General features: G+C 36.1%; 1 protein-coding gene and 1 long non-coding RNA gene across 3 annotated transcripts; one reads left to right on the forward strand and one right to left on the reverse strand.

Moving 5' to 3' along the window:
• Positions 1 to 778: 778 nt before the first annotated feature.
• LOC125657356 (uncharacterized) lies at positions 779 to 10,453 on the reverse strand. Of its 2 annotated transcripts, XM_056148142.1 has the most exons (3): positions 10,254 to 10,453; positions 7,058 to 9,208; positions 779 to 3,840 (listed from the first exon to the last, which is right to left on the reverse strand). In XM_056148142.1, exons 2-3 carry the CDS (start codon positions 9,198 to 9,200, stop codon positions 3,782 to 3,784), a joined length of 2,202 nt encoding a protein of 733 aa, XP_056004117.1. In that variant the 5' UTR covers positions 9,201 to 9,208; positions 10,254 to 10,453; the 3' UTR covers positions 779 to 3,781. The 2 variants fall into 2 exon arrangements, with proteins under 2 accessions (XP_056004117.1, XP_056004122.1); XM_056148147.1 differs by lacking the exon at positions 10,254 to 10,453 and having other exon boundaries at positions 7,058 to 9,240.
• Positions 10,454 to 13,466: 3,013 nt separating this feature from the next.
• Positions 13,467 to 15,697, forward strand: LOC130049908 (uncharacterized). Its single transcript, XR_008798260.1, has 4 exons — positions 13,467 to 14,998; positions 15,097 to 15,244; positions 15,331 to 15,531; positions 15,623 to 15,697. It is a non-coding gene; the product is annotated as an uncharacterized LOC130049908 (long non-coding RNA).
• The last annotated feature ends 659 nt before the right edge of the window (positions 15,698 to 16,356 follow it).

Here is a 16,356-nt window from a genome sequence, read left to right on the forward strand (position 1 = left end):
ACAGGAGTCATAGACTATACCACATATGGTTATATACTCGCAATGGTATTTTAGTTTCAACTTGTTGGACACGCTCTTTTTGTACATCAATGTATTCAGTCAGTTGTTCTACTCTTTCAAATCACGGTTATTCTCCCGATTCAATCATTTTGATAGAAATTAAGAATTTGTGACCAGAAGAAAAAGCCATAACATATGCTTTGCAGTTTGTCATGTACACGATCTACTGGAAATTACTGTGGTCCCTAAATATATGCGAGAATTCTATTATCGCATAATTTTACGAGAAGTATTAATCGCAAAATAAAATTATCTGCCTGTATTTATATATTACTAAAATATATGTAAAAACTCTTGATCAACAGAGCATTCGCCATTCCTGTTCTCGTGATTTGACAATGACGAGTCTTGCGATATTAAGTACTCGGATAAAATAAGGAATTTACATTAAGTGCGTTTGCTTTCGGGCAAATGAAAGATGGCAGGTTAATTCAAGGATAATACGGAATGTTTGGCCGTTCTTGGCACACTGATTTTGACTACGGATAACTCCGTTTACCTGATTAAGATATAGGGCTCACGCCAGATGTGACCGGTCGGCAGGGAATGCTTTCTCCTCCTAGGCACCTGACCTGACCTCTGGTATATCCAGGGGTCCGTGTTTGCCGAACTCTTTATTTTGTATTACTTATAGGAGTCATGAGATTAATCACTGTTTGTTGTACCAAGTTTGTGTTTTATGAAGGAATGCTCTTAGCAAGTACATGAAAAAGATATATTGCAGAATATCACGTTTATTATACTCGAAAATAGTACGTGTATTGAATACTAAAAAAGCACAAACAACAAATATTATATTATACGCCATCTACAAAGCAATATGACACCCTTCATGACATGGAAAACATCGTTAAATATGAACTTATATGACACACTAAGTACTTCGAGAAATGTAAACTGAAAATTAGGTGCATTCAAACTCTATACGTCAGACATTTTACATTGGATTGTTATGCTGTAAATAACCTTTCACCTAAAATTTCTTTGCACCGTAAGTATGGAACTAACAAACGATTCTTTTGGACAAAATATTGGTGAATATATTATAATGTACTTAGAGAGCCCTAAGAGGATGCGACTTGTTCACCATGTTCAAAGTCATTAAGTTAGATTCTTTTACACCGTATTCCGGTATTCAATTTTAACTGTATACATGTATGTATGTAAGACATTCCATAATCAAATAACTCATTTTGATTACAATAGTTTTCATCATGTCCGCTTTGGTTTCCTTCCTAAGAATCAAGCAATCACAACAAAACTTACACCAATGACTGCAGACAATATCAGAACAATAACAAATTCTGTCTTTACAAAATCCCAAAACATATCCTTGGTCTATTCTGGATAATGATTCAAAGAACACCAAAGCAACAATATATCAACAAGTAACTGTAAGGTAACAAAAACCAAATTAGGACCTACTGAGTGTAGCTAACTAACAATTCTGTTATTCTCCTAAGGTATATTAACGCCACCATTATTTCCAAACCCTATGCAAAAGTAACACGGATACTATTACTAGATATTCTCTAATATACTATAAGTAAAGCCTAAATACACACATAGAACCAAGCCCAGATACCGAGTAGATGCTTAATAATGTCTGTTTGCATTTCGACATAGCCGTTAGACTTATCACAGCTGTTTCACTGTCAGAGAAGCATGTAAGCAGGGGATCGGAATGTATTTACACCCTTTGTCTCAGGTTGATTGACCTTTACTCCTTATTTCTTAACATATTATAATCTGATCAGCTTTTTTTTTTTTTTTTTATATATTTTTACGTGTATACATCACATTTTAACATTGCTATTCTAAACCATAAAAACTTAAAGGTTTTAAAAGTACTAATTATATACAGAAAAATGTTCAGACAACTATATTGTTTTCTATTTTTCAGTTCTTTTTCCTTCTCAAACGCAAGAATTGCTTGTGATTCTGTAAATATTCATCGATTTAGATACCAAATTTCTGTCAGTGTCATACAACATTAAAACGTGGTTCTTTTTTTTCTTTCTGTCGCTGATAGAAACCCTTCAGTATTCTGTACAAGTTGGTTTATCACGGCGGCCCGCCATGGTTAAATTGGTGTGTGCGTGGACCATCTTTGAAATGTTTAATTGCTTCAACTAAACATTATTTGTGAGGGCCCTGGGATATGTAATTCCCATACAGATCTTTAAACTATATATATTTAAAATATGACTAGCCAGAATTTCATCTAATGCATATAGATGTATTGATGAATGCGCTTGTACAATGAATCTCTTTTAACTTCATTTCGGTTGAGATTCTGACTTATCATATGGTCAATCATTCATAACAGGAGAATGGGAATTGCTTTTAAACGTACTTGTAAATTAGATACAAATATACTTGATTACATAGTGTACTTTGTAAATGATCATTACACAAATATGATCTGTTGTTAATATTACCAAAAATTGATTAAATAAAACTAAAAGGTCAAACACGCATTCGTGCTTTCACTTGCATGCAGTTTCCCCCACATAGTACAGTTAAAATTCAAGTAAGGAGGCGTGCCGTAATATATACAGAAATGTGTAGTATGACATCAAATAAAAAAACAGCAAAAAATCGCAACCCTTCAAAATACCATGAAACAAAATAATCAATGTTTCTAAAGTGCACGAAAGTATGACACTGCAGAAAAACTTAACATTAAACGAGTTTTTGTCCTTAATATAATCTAACACCTTGCGATATAACCAAAAAGTTATCAGTTTTTACTTGTCATCCTGACGTCATCATGATAGTCTGACGCATATCATTTGCAGTAAGTGACAGATCAACTGGGTTTTTTTTCTTATTGAATAAAAATTACAATTGAATGGAAAAATGTTTGCAGACTATTAATTTGATAGCAATGCCTCTCTTATAGAGTCACAAAAACATTTTTGATTTTTCCTGTAGGAAAGCAATGGTGCTTTATTTATTGAGAAGGGGACAGATGATTGGATGTTACAAATCGATTTATTGCAATGATATTCCTTCAATGCATCACAATAGGTTCTTTTTAAAATGAACCAGAGAAATATTGAGCTATTTGAAAAGTGCTCCAGACCTAATGAATCTTAGAAATAACTTATTTATCTTAGATTAAAATGCAGCTGACCCGTAAGAACTTTAAACATTCAATTCAATACCATGTCAACAATCATAAATCGGAATATATAAAACTCCTTAGTGGTTTTCATAGACTTTAAAGGTTGTTTAAAAGTGAAAGTGTGAATTTCAACCTCATCACCATGCAATATCTACATTTATTGATGAACTCAATATCGAAGGTATATTTGTTAAAACTACGTGACGTCAAATCATGTGATCATTCTAAATATACATATAATTGCCCTGAATATGTACATGTATTTTAGTCCATTATAATTTGATCCAATATCAGTAATGTTCCATCTGTCCTAATAAATGATTTTTTTTTAAATTTATATATTTTCGGCGAAATTTCCATTGTCCACCCTAACTATACTTTGAATGGTGAAATTTATGAAGTGGAGAGCCCTCCAGTAACTGATTACATGTATATATAACAATGCAAGCACAGAAGATATGCTACCGTTGCTACTTTCCAGATATATCATGTTCATAATTATCCAACCCTGTATGGTTATATTTACTTGACTGCTGCACAATCTTTATATGATAGCCAATTAACAACTCATACAATTTTACTAACTCGAGTTTACATGTACATTCTACCCATAAATCTTCCGATTGTCACGGACGACAGCAACACCAAATCTGGAAAAAAATATAGAGCTTGATATCATTACATAGCAACTGTATATGACAACGTAAAGTAAACAGTGGTCAATCTCAAAATTCCTGTAAAGAACACATCAATAGCACGGCAACACGGATAAGTAGGCAAACCAGAGGTGGGATCATGTGCCAAGGAATAATAAGCATTTTTATTGACAGGTCACACCCGCTGAACTTTACATCTTGATAAGGTCAATTCGTAGTCGGAATAAGAATGTAAAGAACGGACCAACAATTGGGATGAAACACACCAGACAGCATTCAACCTAACGACAGGTTGTATTTGAAAATCAGATTGTTGTAACGACCATAAAATGCGCGAAATGCTGACTTTATATGAGAGTATTGAAGCCCCTGTAACATCATATTTGCTGAATGACCGTAAGCGCAGAGCAAAGGCCTAAATGTGAAGCCCCTCACCGGCCTTGGTGACGTCTCCATTTGAGTGAAAAATTCTCTCGGGAAACGTTAAACAAGATACAATCAATCAATCATATATATTTGTCAGTAGCCCGCTTTAATTAAAAAACTTCTCATGCTCGGGCCGAGATCAACTCTCGGGGCCAATCCCAGGTCCGAGATCAACATTAGAGTGTGATATTCTATATATATCATATACCTAGTAGTGCATCAGCCCTGATACACCGATCTTGGCTAGGGTGAGACAGCTGCAAGTAGGTAGGGCTGTCTCGCCCTAAGGACCGAGATATCTCTGTCTCGGCCCGTTGTCAAGGGGCTGTCTCGCCCTCAAATTTTAAATGGCTATTTCTTCTTTAATCTTTTGAAATCTAACATAACTACATGAAAAAATGATGTTAGACACATTTTATTTTTCACGACAAAATTTAATTTAAGCAGAAAAATTAAATAAAAACGTTTTCAAAAACAGCGCTAAATTGTAGCGAGTATCTACGCAAAGGGGGGTAACCCAAGTAACAATTGTTTATTTAGAACAATAACACATTTAACTTCATTTAAAAACAATCAACGTTCTAGGCGACAGAAAACAGTAGGAGGATTATGGAGGGTGATACTGAAGCATTATTAGAAATTCCCGGTCCTAATGGAGATCAAAATGTTAATTTACGGCAATTTTGATGTAGAAAACTGCTTTAAAACGATTTCTGAAATCTAAAATCCCGAGGACTTGGCAATAAAACGAGAAAAGCAGAACCAATATCTTCCGACGTTTTTCAACGACTTATAGATGCTAAACAGATAGGAAACGGTAAAAAAAAACTTACTTCAGTATAAGGTAACATTCCCTAAGCAAATAAATAGCAGCATCAGATCTGTAAACATTCCCGTTCATAAGATGACGCCACGTAAACAAAGTTCTACAACTCTTACAAATTATATGAAATAATGAAAACGGGTGAGTTTGATAAATCCGAAAAAAGAAACAAAAATAATTCACTTAGTATTCATTAGCAAGCCCCTAGGAGCTGCTTAATAGTATATACATGTACATGAACAACACAGCGATAGATATGACGAGTTTCTCAGCAAAGCAGTTCAGTTAATTGAAACGTCCAGATTCTAGACCACATGAGGGGATGTCCATGATTAATCATCCAATTATCGTGACCAGCAATGGAATAAAGCTACAAAACCCAGACTTTAGCATGTTTCACAATGCCAATAGTACTGGAAACATAACCATTAAAGTAAACTCACTGAAGGAATAAAATAGTCAAACATCGTTGTATAGTATACCATGTATTTATGTTTGGGTCAATACACCCCCCCCCCCCCATTTTTAAAAAAAAATGTTTATCAACTTGTTGTGTTTTAGGTATATGATATAAACAATATCACACTCTAATGTTGATCTCGGACCTGGGATTGCCCCTCGAGTGATCTCGGGGCCAATCCCAGGTCCGAGATCAACATTAGAGTGTGATATTCTATATATCTCATGATTTGAATTTCGTCGCTTTTAAACTAGAAAACTACGCAAAATTTTTCATTTCAAACACATTTAAAGTCCTTTTAGGCATGCAAAGAATTGATATATAAAATTGAGATACGAGTGCAAATGAGTATTATTAATAGATAAACATTTGTATATATCTAATGATCGAGTTGAAGGCAACAACAAGATATTTTTAATACACGATATTTTTAAAGATTTGTCTTATATACAACTAACTTGAAAAATGTTCACTTGAGTCCTTATTTGGCACAGTCAGTTTTCAAAGAATAAAGAAAAAAGTTGATCGTTTTCACTCTTCCTCATCATGATTTAGATTCATACCTATGACGTATTTTCAAGGTAACTTTTACATATGTTGTCACAAAGTACACTACCAACGTTATATTCATTCTTTCATTGGGCCGAGTAGTATGACGGATTGCTCCATTTATCTGATCAAGAGAGAGAATTCGCGGCGGGTGTGACCGGTCAAAAGAGGATGATTACTCCTCCTAGGCTCCTGATCCCACCTCTGGTATTTCAAGAGGTCCGTGTTTTTTCTGCTCTCATTTGTTTTCATCCTTTATAGAATTGAGGAGATTGATCACTAATCATTACATTTACTTTTTTTCATTCTAAGAAGTATACTCATGTGGAAATTTATTTGAACAGGAAATACTTAATTTCCGAGTTGCCCAATAGTTCTTTCCCTTCGTCTCACGCATAGTGATACGCAAAACTTAATATCGTCCATACGCGGTGGGTACATATACTATACCTTTATATATTACCCAAAGGCCGATTATCAGATATCACGCAACCACCAGAACTGCAGGGACACACAACATTAGTAAGTTTACAGGTATTTAATTATAAGATAGCTCAAACAAAAATCGATAATCACCATTTTTCTTTGATTAAAATATCACTCGTGCAGAAGAGAAAATCAAAAATAATTTCACATTTAATTTAATGGACTAATTCAATTAAATGTTATTCTTGATATGGTCAGTTTAATGTGTACTAACGGCTTATATAAACAAAATTTATACTTTAATTACTTTTATCCGTATTTACATAGCTAGTCTATATATATATATATATATATATATATATATATATATATATATTGTACCCACCCAAGCGTTCAACAGAACACTGAACGTACCTCTATCGCAGAAGAGCTGATATCTCGGAAGTTGCGTATTAACAGGAACATTTTATGCATGTTATGATTCTAGTTCCTTTAAGGGGTCACTAGTATACAACAGCAACACATACCGATTACATGGCTTGAACGTATGGATGGATTTCCGTTTTGACTTGAACGTATGGATGGATTTCCGTTTTGACTTGGACGTATGGATGGATTTCCGTTTTGACTTTCTCCAAAGAACCCACATTTTGGGAATCCAGATGGAGCTGATGGGTAATTGTTTGACGCTTCCAGAAGAACCATTCCCATTCCATTGGTGTTGTGAAGGTCAATGTGGCAGTGAAAGAACCAGGCTCCAGGATTATTTGCTTTAAATCGTATAACGACGTATCCTCCCGTTGGAATTATTATGGTGTCTTTTTCTGGAGGGAAAATTGTTTTTGAACCAGGAATATTGCTGTCCCAAGCTTGATTTCTCCACTTAGCAGAATTACAATAATTTGTAGTGCTAGTTTTCATGCATTCAATGTCATCTGTTTCATCGATAAATTTGGCTGTAGTCTGATCATATTCTCCAAATCCCATTTTGTACACGAAAAAATAATGACCATGAAGATGAACTGGATGGGACCATCCTCGACCACTACCAAGATTTGTCATGACAAACTGATATACCTTCCCAAAGTCAAGATTAACAGAATATGTGCAGGAGCAGATAGAGTCATGGCGACATTTCGAGTCATCGCATTCTGTTCGCAGTTCCTTGCTTGATTCTGTGAGTATAGGTGCCACAGGCGGTACAAATGCACGTCCATTAACCGAACCTGGCGTATTTCCTGGTTCACCAGGGAAAGCAAAGTTAAAAAACAGCGTTTCAGAAACAATATCAACTTCGCTATAACGTGAATTTGATTCATTACTGTTAGCTACATCATAAGGCAGACACTGTCTGTATTCATTGGCGGGATAGTACAGATATGGACAGTTGAATGTCACACATGGTGCTCCACTGGTACAATATTTCTGATTGCTTTCTCGTGATCTAACGTATGGATAGGGGGAGGCTTCGTATTCAATTATTGCCTCTGCAGCATGATATTCATATACATTGCTAGGTAGGACTTCAATACTCTCTGCAACTAGAAGATACGAGTTTACAGTCTTTCCTGTGTACAATAAAAAATCAAATCGCTCTCCTGGATGAATGATAAACGATTCTACAGTGATTGCCTGACTTTCCTCTCCAATTCCTTTGACAATCTCAAATCCATCAGATGCTACAATCGTAATCTCCGGATGATCTTGAACATAAACGCGGAAAGGGTAAAGAGTTGCTGCACTTATCACTCGAAATCTGTTGTTTGTTTGTGGCTTTACGCGAAATATTTCAAGAGGGGCCCCATTGTGTTGAAGTACATAAGGACTCCGTGAATAAAATCTTCCTTTACCATTGATAAGACCAGAGTGAAAATGAAATCGACTAAAATTAGCGCCATCAACGGACTGTGTAGTTTCAATTCGAGTCGGTGGATTGTTTTGAAAATTGTAAATCCCATTAAGCATGCGCTGATACAAAGTTTCAGGTTCATCGTTGTGATTCCAATCCTGCAAGAGAACGGTGAATCCAACTTGTGGTTGAGAAAAGAATTTGTCCCGGGGATAAATGATAAGCCCTCCATACAAACCCATGGTACGCTGGTCTCCTATGTGTGCATGGTAGAAACTGGACCCATGTGGACTCGCAGTGAATCTGTGGGTAAATGTTTGTCCGGGCAAAATTGGACACTGGCTTATAAAGGCTACACCATCAGCATGCGGTGTCCCACGCTGATGCATCCCGTGAAAATGTAACGTTGTCGAATCAGTATGCATCAAGTTTCTAACATGGATTATCATTTGCTGGTTTTCGTAAGCTTCTATGGTTGGTCCAGGAAATTTATCATTAATTGCTATGACAAGGCGGGATCCATATCCATCTGTCGTTATAATGTCACTGATGACGGAATCTGACAAAGGGTTGAGTCTGCTTGTATCGTTATAGTAGTAAAGCTTACCATCAGATGGAACAACTAGTAATTGATCTTTTGTTGTCATTGTCAACCTGTGATCAATGGTGAGAGAGCATTCGCATGTAGCATCAGATTCTCTACATGTATCAAACTTACAGGTGGGACCCTCCTCTGGAGTTTTCCAGTATCCTTGAACCAAGACGATACATACAAGCAGCGTTGCCAAAGAAACACACCGAGTGCTATGCTTTAGATTCATGCTTCGATCTGAAAGAATTGATTCAATTAAATGAGAAAGGAAATGTGATTAGGAAAGTGATTTATTTCTACTAAATTATAGATACATTGCACATTCGGACCCATGTTGCATGTACTGTTTAAACATAAACGCAATCAGACACAATGACAGATTACAAAACATGCAAGCATTTTTCAAGTTAATGAACCATTTCATATTGTCCCATACATGTTTGGGATTTCCATATTTCGTATAAAGCACCTGAAGTATGGATACTCCTCCTTCTGATTTTTTTTTGTAGCGATGATTTCAAAATGAGTGAATTCCCTGCCTAACTCATCCCAATTTCGATTTATATAATCGTTTCAAGCTTTTGGTAAATTTCAGAGATTTACCTTTTACCGGTATAATAAAATACACAAGGTACGAAACAAAAAATTGTATATAAACAGGGGTTTCTGGCTTCAGGGCACATTTTGCAAGTAATGGGATGAGATAGACAAGGAATCAACACATTTCGGAGAAATGGCCGCAAAATCAAAATCAGAAGAGGGAGGTGTAGTAGTATCCATACTTCAGGTGCCTGTGGTACGAGATAGGACACAGTTCTCTGAATAAAACATAATGGATATAACTCGATGCGTCTTCATTGCTAGGTATCTATCGCACTCGAACCATTTAGCTTACGTGGATATCATTATATCCAATATGCATTATTAATGTCAGTATTTCATTTCAGTAAAAAAAATTTTAAAAATCCCTGAAAATGCACCAAATGAATTGAAGAAAGCTGGCTTAAATTTGAAAATGCACTTTTATTATATTTTTTTTAATGAAAGTGAAATCAAGGCATACACCCTTAGTAAATCCTCCCTCAGATTATGTGCAAGAAGATTTTGACACTACAGTACCTTCTCTTAAGTAGAGGCTATTATAAAATTCATTTCAATATGCAAATATGTTGATAATGCGACATTAATTTCCAAATTAGGCAAAATAGAGCTATAACATTTCATTTCAAAAAATGTTTTAAATTGCAAAAATTCTTACAAAGTAAAGCTTTGCTCTATTTACCTGTTTCCAGCTAGATTCCTTTAAACTATGTGTGCATCGTATTTCAAGTGTCTGTATATGTTGTTTAAATAATACCGTGCATGACGTTTATACAGAAGACTGTTGAGATCAAATTTTCACAAATAACAACAGATGCTCTGACGAATGAGCGGCAATATGGAGGGAAAATGTATCACTAGACAAACGAACAATACTTAACCTTGTGTCAGCTAAACTGAAGCGACAAATTAAGATACGAAATGATTAGTGTCTCTTACAAAATGGATGGTGGCCGTTGGAAAATGTAGTCAAGGGTTACTAATGTAAACGAAATAATTCTTCTAATTCACGCTAGTTGGGGTGCAGCTCTTCTAATTGGGTATTCATACAATTCGGCCCAATAACAATTAATTCCCCAGGGACAGTTCGTCAATGTACTAACTTAATGAAAAATAAGTAAATTATTAAACATTGTCACCAAATATTTTATCCAAACACTGTACAATAGACATGTTGTGCTTTAAATGCACATGACATGCCTATAAGTTTAAGTTTTAGCTTAGACTAAAGGTATTCGAAAAACAGTATGCAAATAACAAATGAAAAGAACTAAAACGGAGTTATTCTAATTAATGTTCCACTCATATGGAGACATCACCAACACCGGTGAAGGGCTTCATATTAAGGCCTTTGCTCGGAGTTTACGGCAATTGAGCAGTGATTTAGCGGGCCACACCTGTTGTGACACGGGACATCCGGTTTTAAGGTAATCTCCGAGGACCCCTGGCATTCACACCTGATGCCGAGCGTTTGGCGATGGAACTATCACTACTTGTTTTAACGACTAAGGTCTGTCGCCGCCGGGATTCGAAACCCGGCCTTCTGCATGCGGGTACGAACGCTCTAACCTCTAGGCCACCGCAGCGGTTTTTTAAGATTGAAGAACGTTAATTAATGTGTACATTTCAAACTTGTACATTCCATACAAAGAAATTATTTATCTTGCTTTCAGAGCAAAGCTTAGATATAATACCAAATTAAAAAATAAATGATCTGAAAGCAAAGCCCCCCCCCCCCCCCTCCCCACTTGTAAATTGAAGAAATTATCATTGAAAAAAGAATAAAATAAAATCTATAAACCCTGATTACTTGAAAGAAAAACATGAGGTGCTACATTTTCTCTTTCAGTTTGGTCTAGTTTGATCATCAACCATAGTAGATGTCTACGGTAGTTGACTTCCGAAACGTAATTGCGCATGCCTAGTTTGCTTCCAGACCTTCAGTGCGCATGTCTGGTTACTAAAATTTGACTATCCTATAAGCATAGGTTGTTGTTTGGTAGATTAGACATGCGCAGAAACACCTCTTCCGGTTTCGACCATAGGCAGTTCAATCGTACTTTGGTTCAACTCTAGTTACTATAGTCTATGATCGAACTAGACCTTTGATAATGAATAGCACGAGTTAACAGATTCCATACACGGATCCATATACCGATCACGATTCCAATCAATCTTTCGCGTTTTTATGCAATATCGAATCTCTAGTAAAGATGCACTATGTTTTGTGTGGCTCTCACTCCTAATGAACATTGGTCCATAATGCTAAGATGCTCATTTTAAGAGAGTTTAAGTGTTGGACACCCCCAACACTTGCGGCTGCTAAAAGATAACGATCGCCTCTTCGTATTAACACACGCTATGCATGATCGGCTCGCGTCCATATCAATGCAATCCCGTGGGGACCCGGGTTAGAATAGTTTCTCAGTACCCCTTGCTTGTCGTAAGAGGTGATTAAATGGGATGGTCCTTCGAATGAGACCGCAAAAACCGAGGTCCCGTGTCACAAGTGTGCCACGATAAAGATCCCTCCCTGTACAAAGGTCATAAGCGCTAAGCATAGGCCTAAATTTTACAGCCCTTCACCGGCAACGGTGACGTCTCCATATGATTGAAATATTCTCGAGAGGGATGTTAAACACTATTTAATCAGTCAATCAATCAACGCCCTAGTTTAAATATGTCGGATTCGATCGAAGTCGACTCAATCGTTGTTGTTTTTTTAAATTCCTTTTAGTTTATTTTTAATACAGAAAATAAAATTTTAAATGCGCTTTGAATGTTTCCATTGCTGACCGTATCGTTTATTTTGCGTTTGAATATGATCATCTAACTTAGCTGTTTATTTTGGTATTTATTGTTCATTTTAATTAGACTTTTTTACCCTTTCCGCTTCCCATACAACTTTACAAATACATCGAAACCGAAACCTGACATTTATAGGAGCACTTATTGTTAGTATTCGACATTCAATAGTAGCTCAATTAAACCATCGTGTCAGTTTCGCGGATGATTATTGGAGCATACTCATAACATCAATGATCAATATATTTACATGCACTCCGTGTATTTCTATTAAAAATCGCTCTCAAACAAAAATTACATAATCCGCTAACGCGGGTTTTGCATTTTTCTGCAATGTGTTGCGACCTTCATATCCCATTTCAGAAACCAAAGAAAGCATTTTATTAAATAATCGAATATGAACAGGAATATACAATGGATTGTTGTACACAAGATTCGATCGATGTTCGCCATTCAGCAATATATTGGACCCTATGCATATATCCGAGCCAGGTTCAAGTAACATTTAAACCATCAAAACCATGGCATCAGTAACTACGATATAAGGATAATGGAAAATATGTTTCGTTAGCCTGGATTTTGTATTTACATCATCATGCAGTTGTAATACATATTTAATTTCAAAACTAGGCTGAAGCTTGCAACCAATAAGGAAATTTATCAATTCCCCGTGAGTACGCCAAATGTTCAAACTCCGCAAATAAATGATTGAGATTGTATTGCTTGTAGGAGTTATGAAATTGATTATTGTTCGTTATCTTCACCTTGCATCAATCATTTTTAAATCAATTAAGTCACGGGCTGTTGACAATCATTGTTAAAAACTTACATAACAATCTAGCTGACCTGAAGAGTTTAATTGGAACACCATTATTTTGTATCTTAAAACCTAAACATAGAGGTTCATAGCTATGTAATCTTGTAAGAGTCCACGAAAAGAGTATCATGGCAACACATAGGACTTCTTGGACTATCATTTGCCGCCCTCACTGTCCGACTTTAATGGTGCCACCTGGAAATGTCCGTAGATTGGGTCACTTTCAGACCTCTATAATGATCTTCTTCATTTTATATAAGCCATTTGAAAATGTATGATCTTTTCATGTAACAAAACCTTTAAGAATATATGGCATTTTTATGAGTCAATTTTGGTCAAAACATGGGTATTCTATTTTTAGTAACACAGCTCTGTGAAGGTGCGTCATATGAAAAAAATATTATCACCGAATGATTTCCTATAAACAATGTTACTATATATATAAGTATCGGCTCAATCCCTGACGGTCGACTTATCACCCTCTGCCTGATTTTTACATGGAACCATACTTAAATGAAACAAACTGATCAAGAGATAAATAAAAATGTAGAGGACATATATAACCCTAAAGGGGTTTCAATCGGCCATTGAAGTTAAATGCCCTCACCTGCAAGTTCATAATTTTACTTCTCATGTGCTAATATTGAAGGTAAATAACAAGCAATCTTCAAAGAGCCTTCTAAGAGTCCTCAAAACCAGTATCGAGGTTAATAGGGGATAGAGGAACTAACAAATGGAACTCTTCAAAATTCGAAGTTGCAAAAATTACGCTTCACTTGAGTAACTCTTTTATATACAAATTAGTGATGGCTAAAGACAATTTATTTCTGATGAAAAAAAATATCTGCCTGATTTGAAGATTATTTTTCGGAGAGTTGAAAATCAATATTCAATATGAGTTAGTGGATTAAATTTCTGATGTTTGGTAGCCGAAAGCGACTAAAAAAGGATTCACAGCACCATGTGCTTCCTCTACCGTATGTAGGTCTGGTAGATATCTGATGGATGCTCATAATCTACAGGACAACAACAGGGGCAAAGACGCTTGTACGAAAAGATAAATTGACGGAACGAGCTACATGTATATTTTAAAAAAAAAATAGGAAATCGATATCTTCATGCATCGAAAGGTGCCAATAATTTCTAGTTTAAAACAATCAAATATTCTTTCTTCATTCTCAAGATCTGCATAAAATGGGGATCGGTAGTAAGAAGCCTAGACTCCCATCTTGTTTATTTCCATAAGATGGCCAAAGGATCACAAGCCCACCAGTTGGTCATGAATGTCGAGTGTCATCAAGGTAGATGGTATATTTAATTTATGTTGATATCTAGGTCAGGATTTGCAAACTCTGATGCTATTACAAATCATGTCACATTCAATTCTATAGAAGTTTAAGCAATAACAGTAACAGGACTGAAGAAAAGGAGGTATACATTTTAAAGGAGGAAGAGGGGAAGAAATGGGGAAACTGTAAGGTTAATGAACACACCCAGTTAGATTTTGCGTGTGCGTGTACTAATTACATTTGAAATTTCCATGAATGTTTAGAGTAAAACATATTTCGATGAAGTTTTACAGTAAAACACATCTTGGGGTTTACGAAATGCCAAATGTATATGGAGAAGAATCGAGAAGATATATTAGCAGGCCAGCACTGCCAGCAGATCCTGAATATCTGGAAAAGCATAAATCCATCTCTGGGCCCCATTTCGATTACCGATGGGAAAGCTGGTTGGTGACAGCTAAAGCAATGCATGCCCCGGATATCATCAGGCTCCGGATAACACCCGAAGCTATCTTGGTAAGCTATTAAAATACGTAATCTTCATATAACATTGCAAATTGGACTTAGGCTTTCTTTATCAGTTTTTTGCTAATTTACACTGTATGTTTTTAAAGGTCGTTAAAGGACTTTTTGGGATTTTACCTTGTTGATATGGTGGAGAGAGAGTCGTCTTCGCAAATACAGTCTGTATCACGAGATGAACAAGAGCTCTGCAACCCTCCATTGCCAAAAGGAGAGTCATCAAGACAGCAGAAGATGACGGTACTATAAGTTTTATTTCTAGGTATTTAAAGAATGTTTATTTCATCATTATATTTTTATACAATGGAAGAAGTGTATCCAATCAGATGTTTACAAGAGGATGAGGATGTCTTGGAAGGATTTAAGAGGGAGACCACTGAAACGGTCGATGAAGGGGTACACTCTAGGAAGGAAATTTTTTGGTGAATTTACTTATAAGCAACTAACAGAGAGTCGGGGCACTGTTAAACCAACGAATGAGGCACTTACGTAACGCGGACAAGGAAGACAACTACATTGTGGCTGTAGTAAGTTTATTTTCCATAACACTAATAAAAAGGTTCCTGAAAGTATGTCAAAGACTGGAGTGTAGAATCACAGTGTTTGCTTTCTTTTTAGGATGCGGTACACAAGACCATCGTCCCAATGGTACTTATGTTCTCTTCAGAGTTGTGGGGACAGCAATGGGGACGCGGTGCGTATATCCAACTTAATTTTATTACAAACGGGGTGACTTCACCTTCTCCATCGTCAACATCCCATATTCATGTAACAATAGTCCATCATCACCTGCAGATGTTTATGTCACTCAGCTAATTCGATACGCAAGAGCTTGTTCTGTGTATGGTCTGTTTTTAAATCGAGGCTACTGACAAACAAGTTCATGTTACGGTGATTTCAACAGTCTCGTTTAAAGTAAGCATTTTGCAAATTGTCGTTATAACGATCTAATTTGCAAATACAACCTGTCATTGAAGCAAATGCTATCTGACATGTTTTATCCCCATTGTTAGGCCTTTCTTTACAGACTGTTTTTGACTACGGATCACTCCGTTTACTTTATCAATGTATAGGGCTTACAGCGTGTGTGACCGATCAACAGGGGATACCTACTTCTCCTAGGCAGCTGATCCCAACTCATAATTTTGTATTCCTAATAAGAGTTATGATATGATCACTGTTCGTTATCTTCACCTTTTCATCTAGATTAATTCACTACTACACTGAAGGATATTCCAGGGAATAGTGCATTTAACTCATTTGTCACTCAATAATCGTGTACCTCATTGATAAATTCCATCATTATTAAATTACATGTAATTACACCCTCCTATGACGTCATAAGAGTTTGC

Source organism: Ostrea edulis, chromosome 1, assembly GCF_947568905.1.
Source record: "Ostrea edulis chromosome 1, xbOstEdul1.1, whole genome shotgun sequence".
Taxonomy (NCBI): Eukaryota; Metazoa; Mollusca; class Bivalvia; order Ostreida; family Ostreidae; genus Ostrea; species Ostrea edulis.

What these genes read in the sequence shown, in the direction of transcription:
- LOC125657356 (XM_056148142.1), bottom strand. Translation starts at nt 9,200, where the DNA reads ATGAATCTAAAGCATAGCACTCGGTGTGTTTCTTTGGCAACGCTGCTT. An exon ending in ACGTTCAAGCCATGTAATCG is followed by an intron (nt 3,841 to 7,057) that starts GTATGTGTTGCT and finishes ATTTTTTTCCAG; the next exon opens with ATTTGGTGTTGCTGTCGTCC.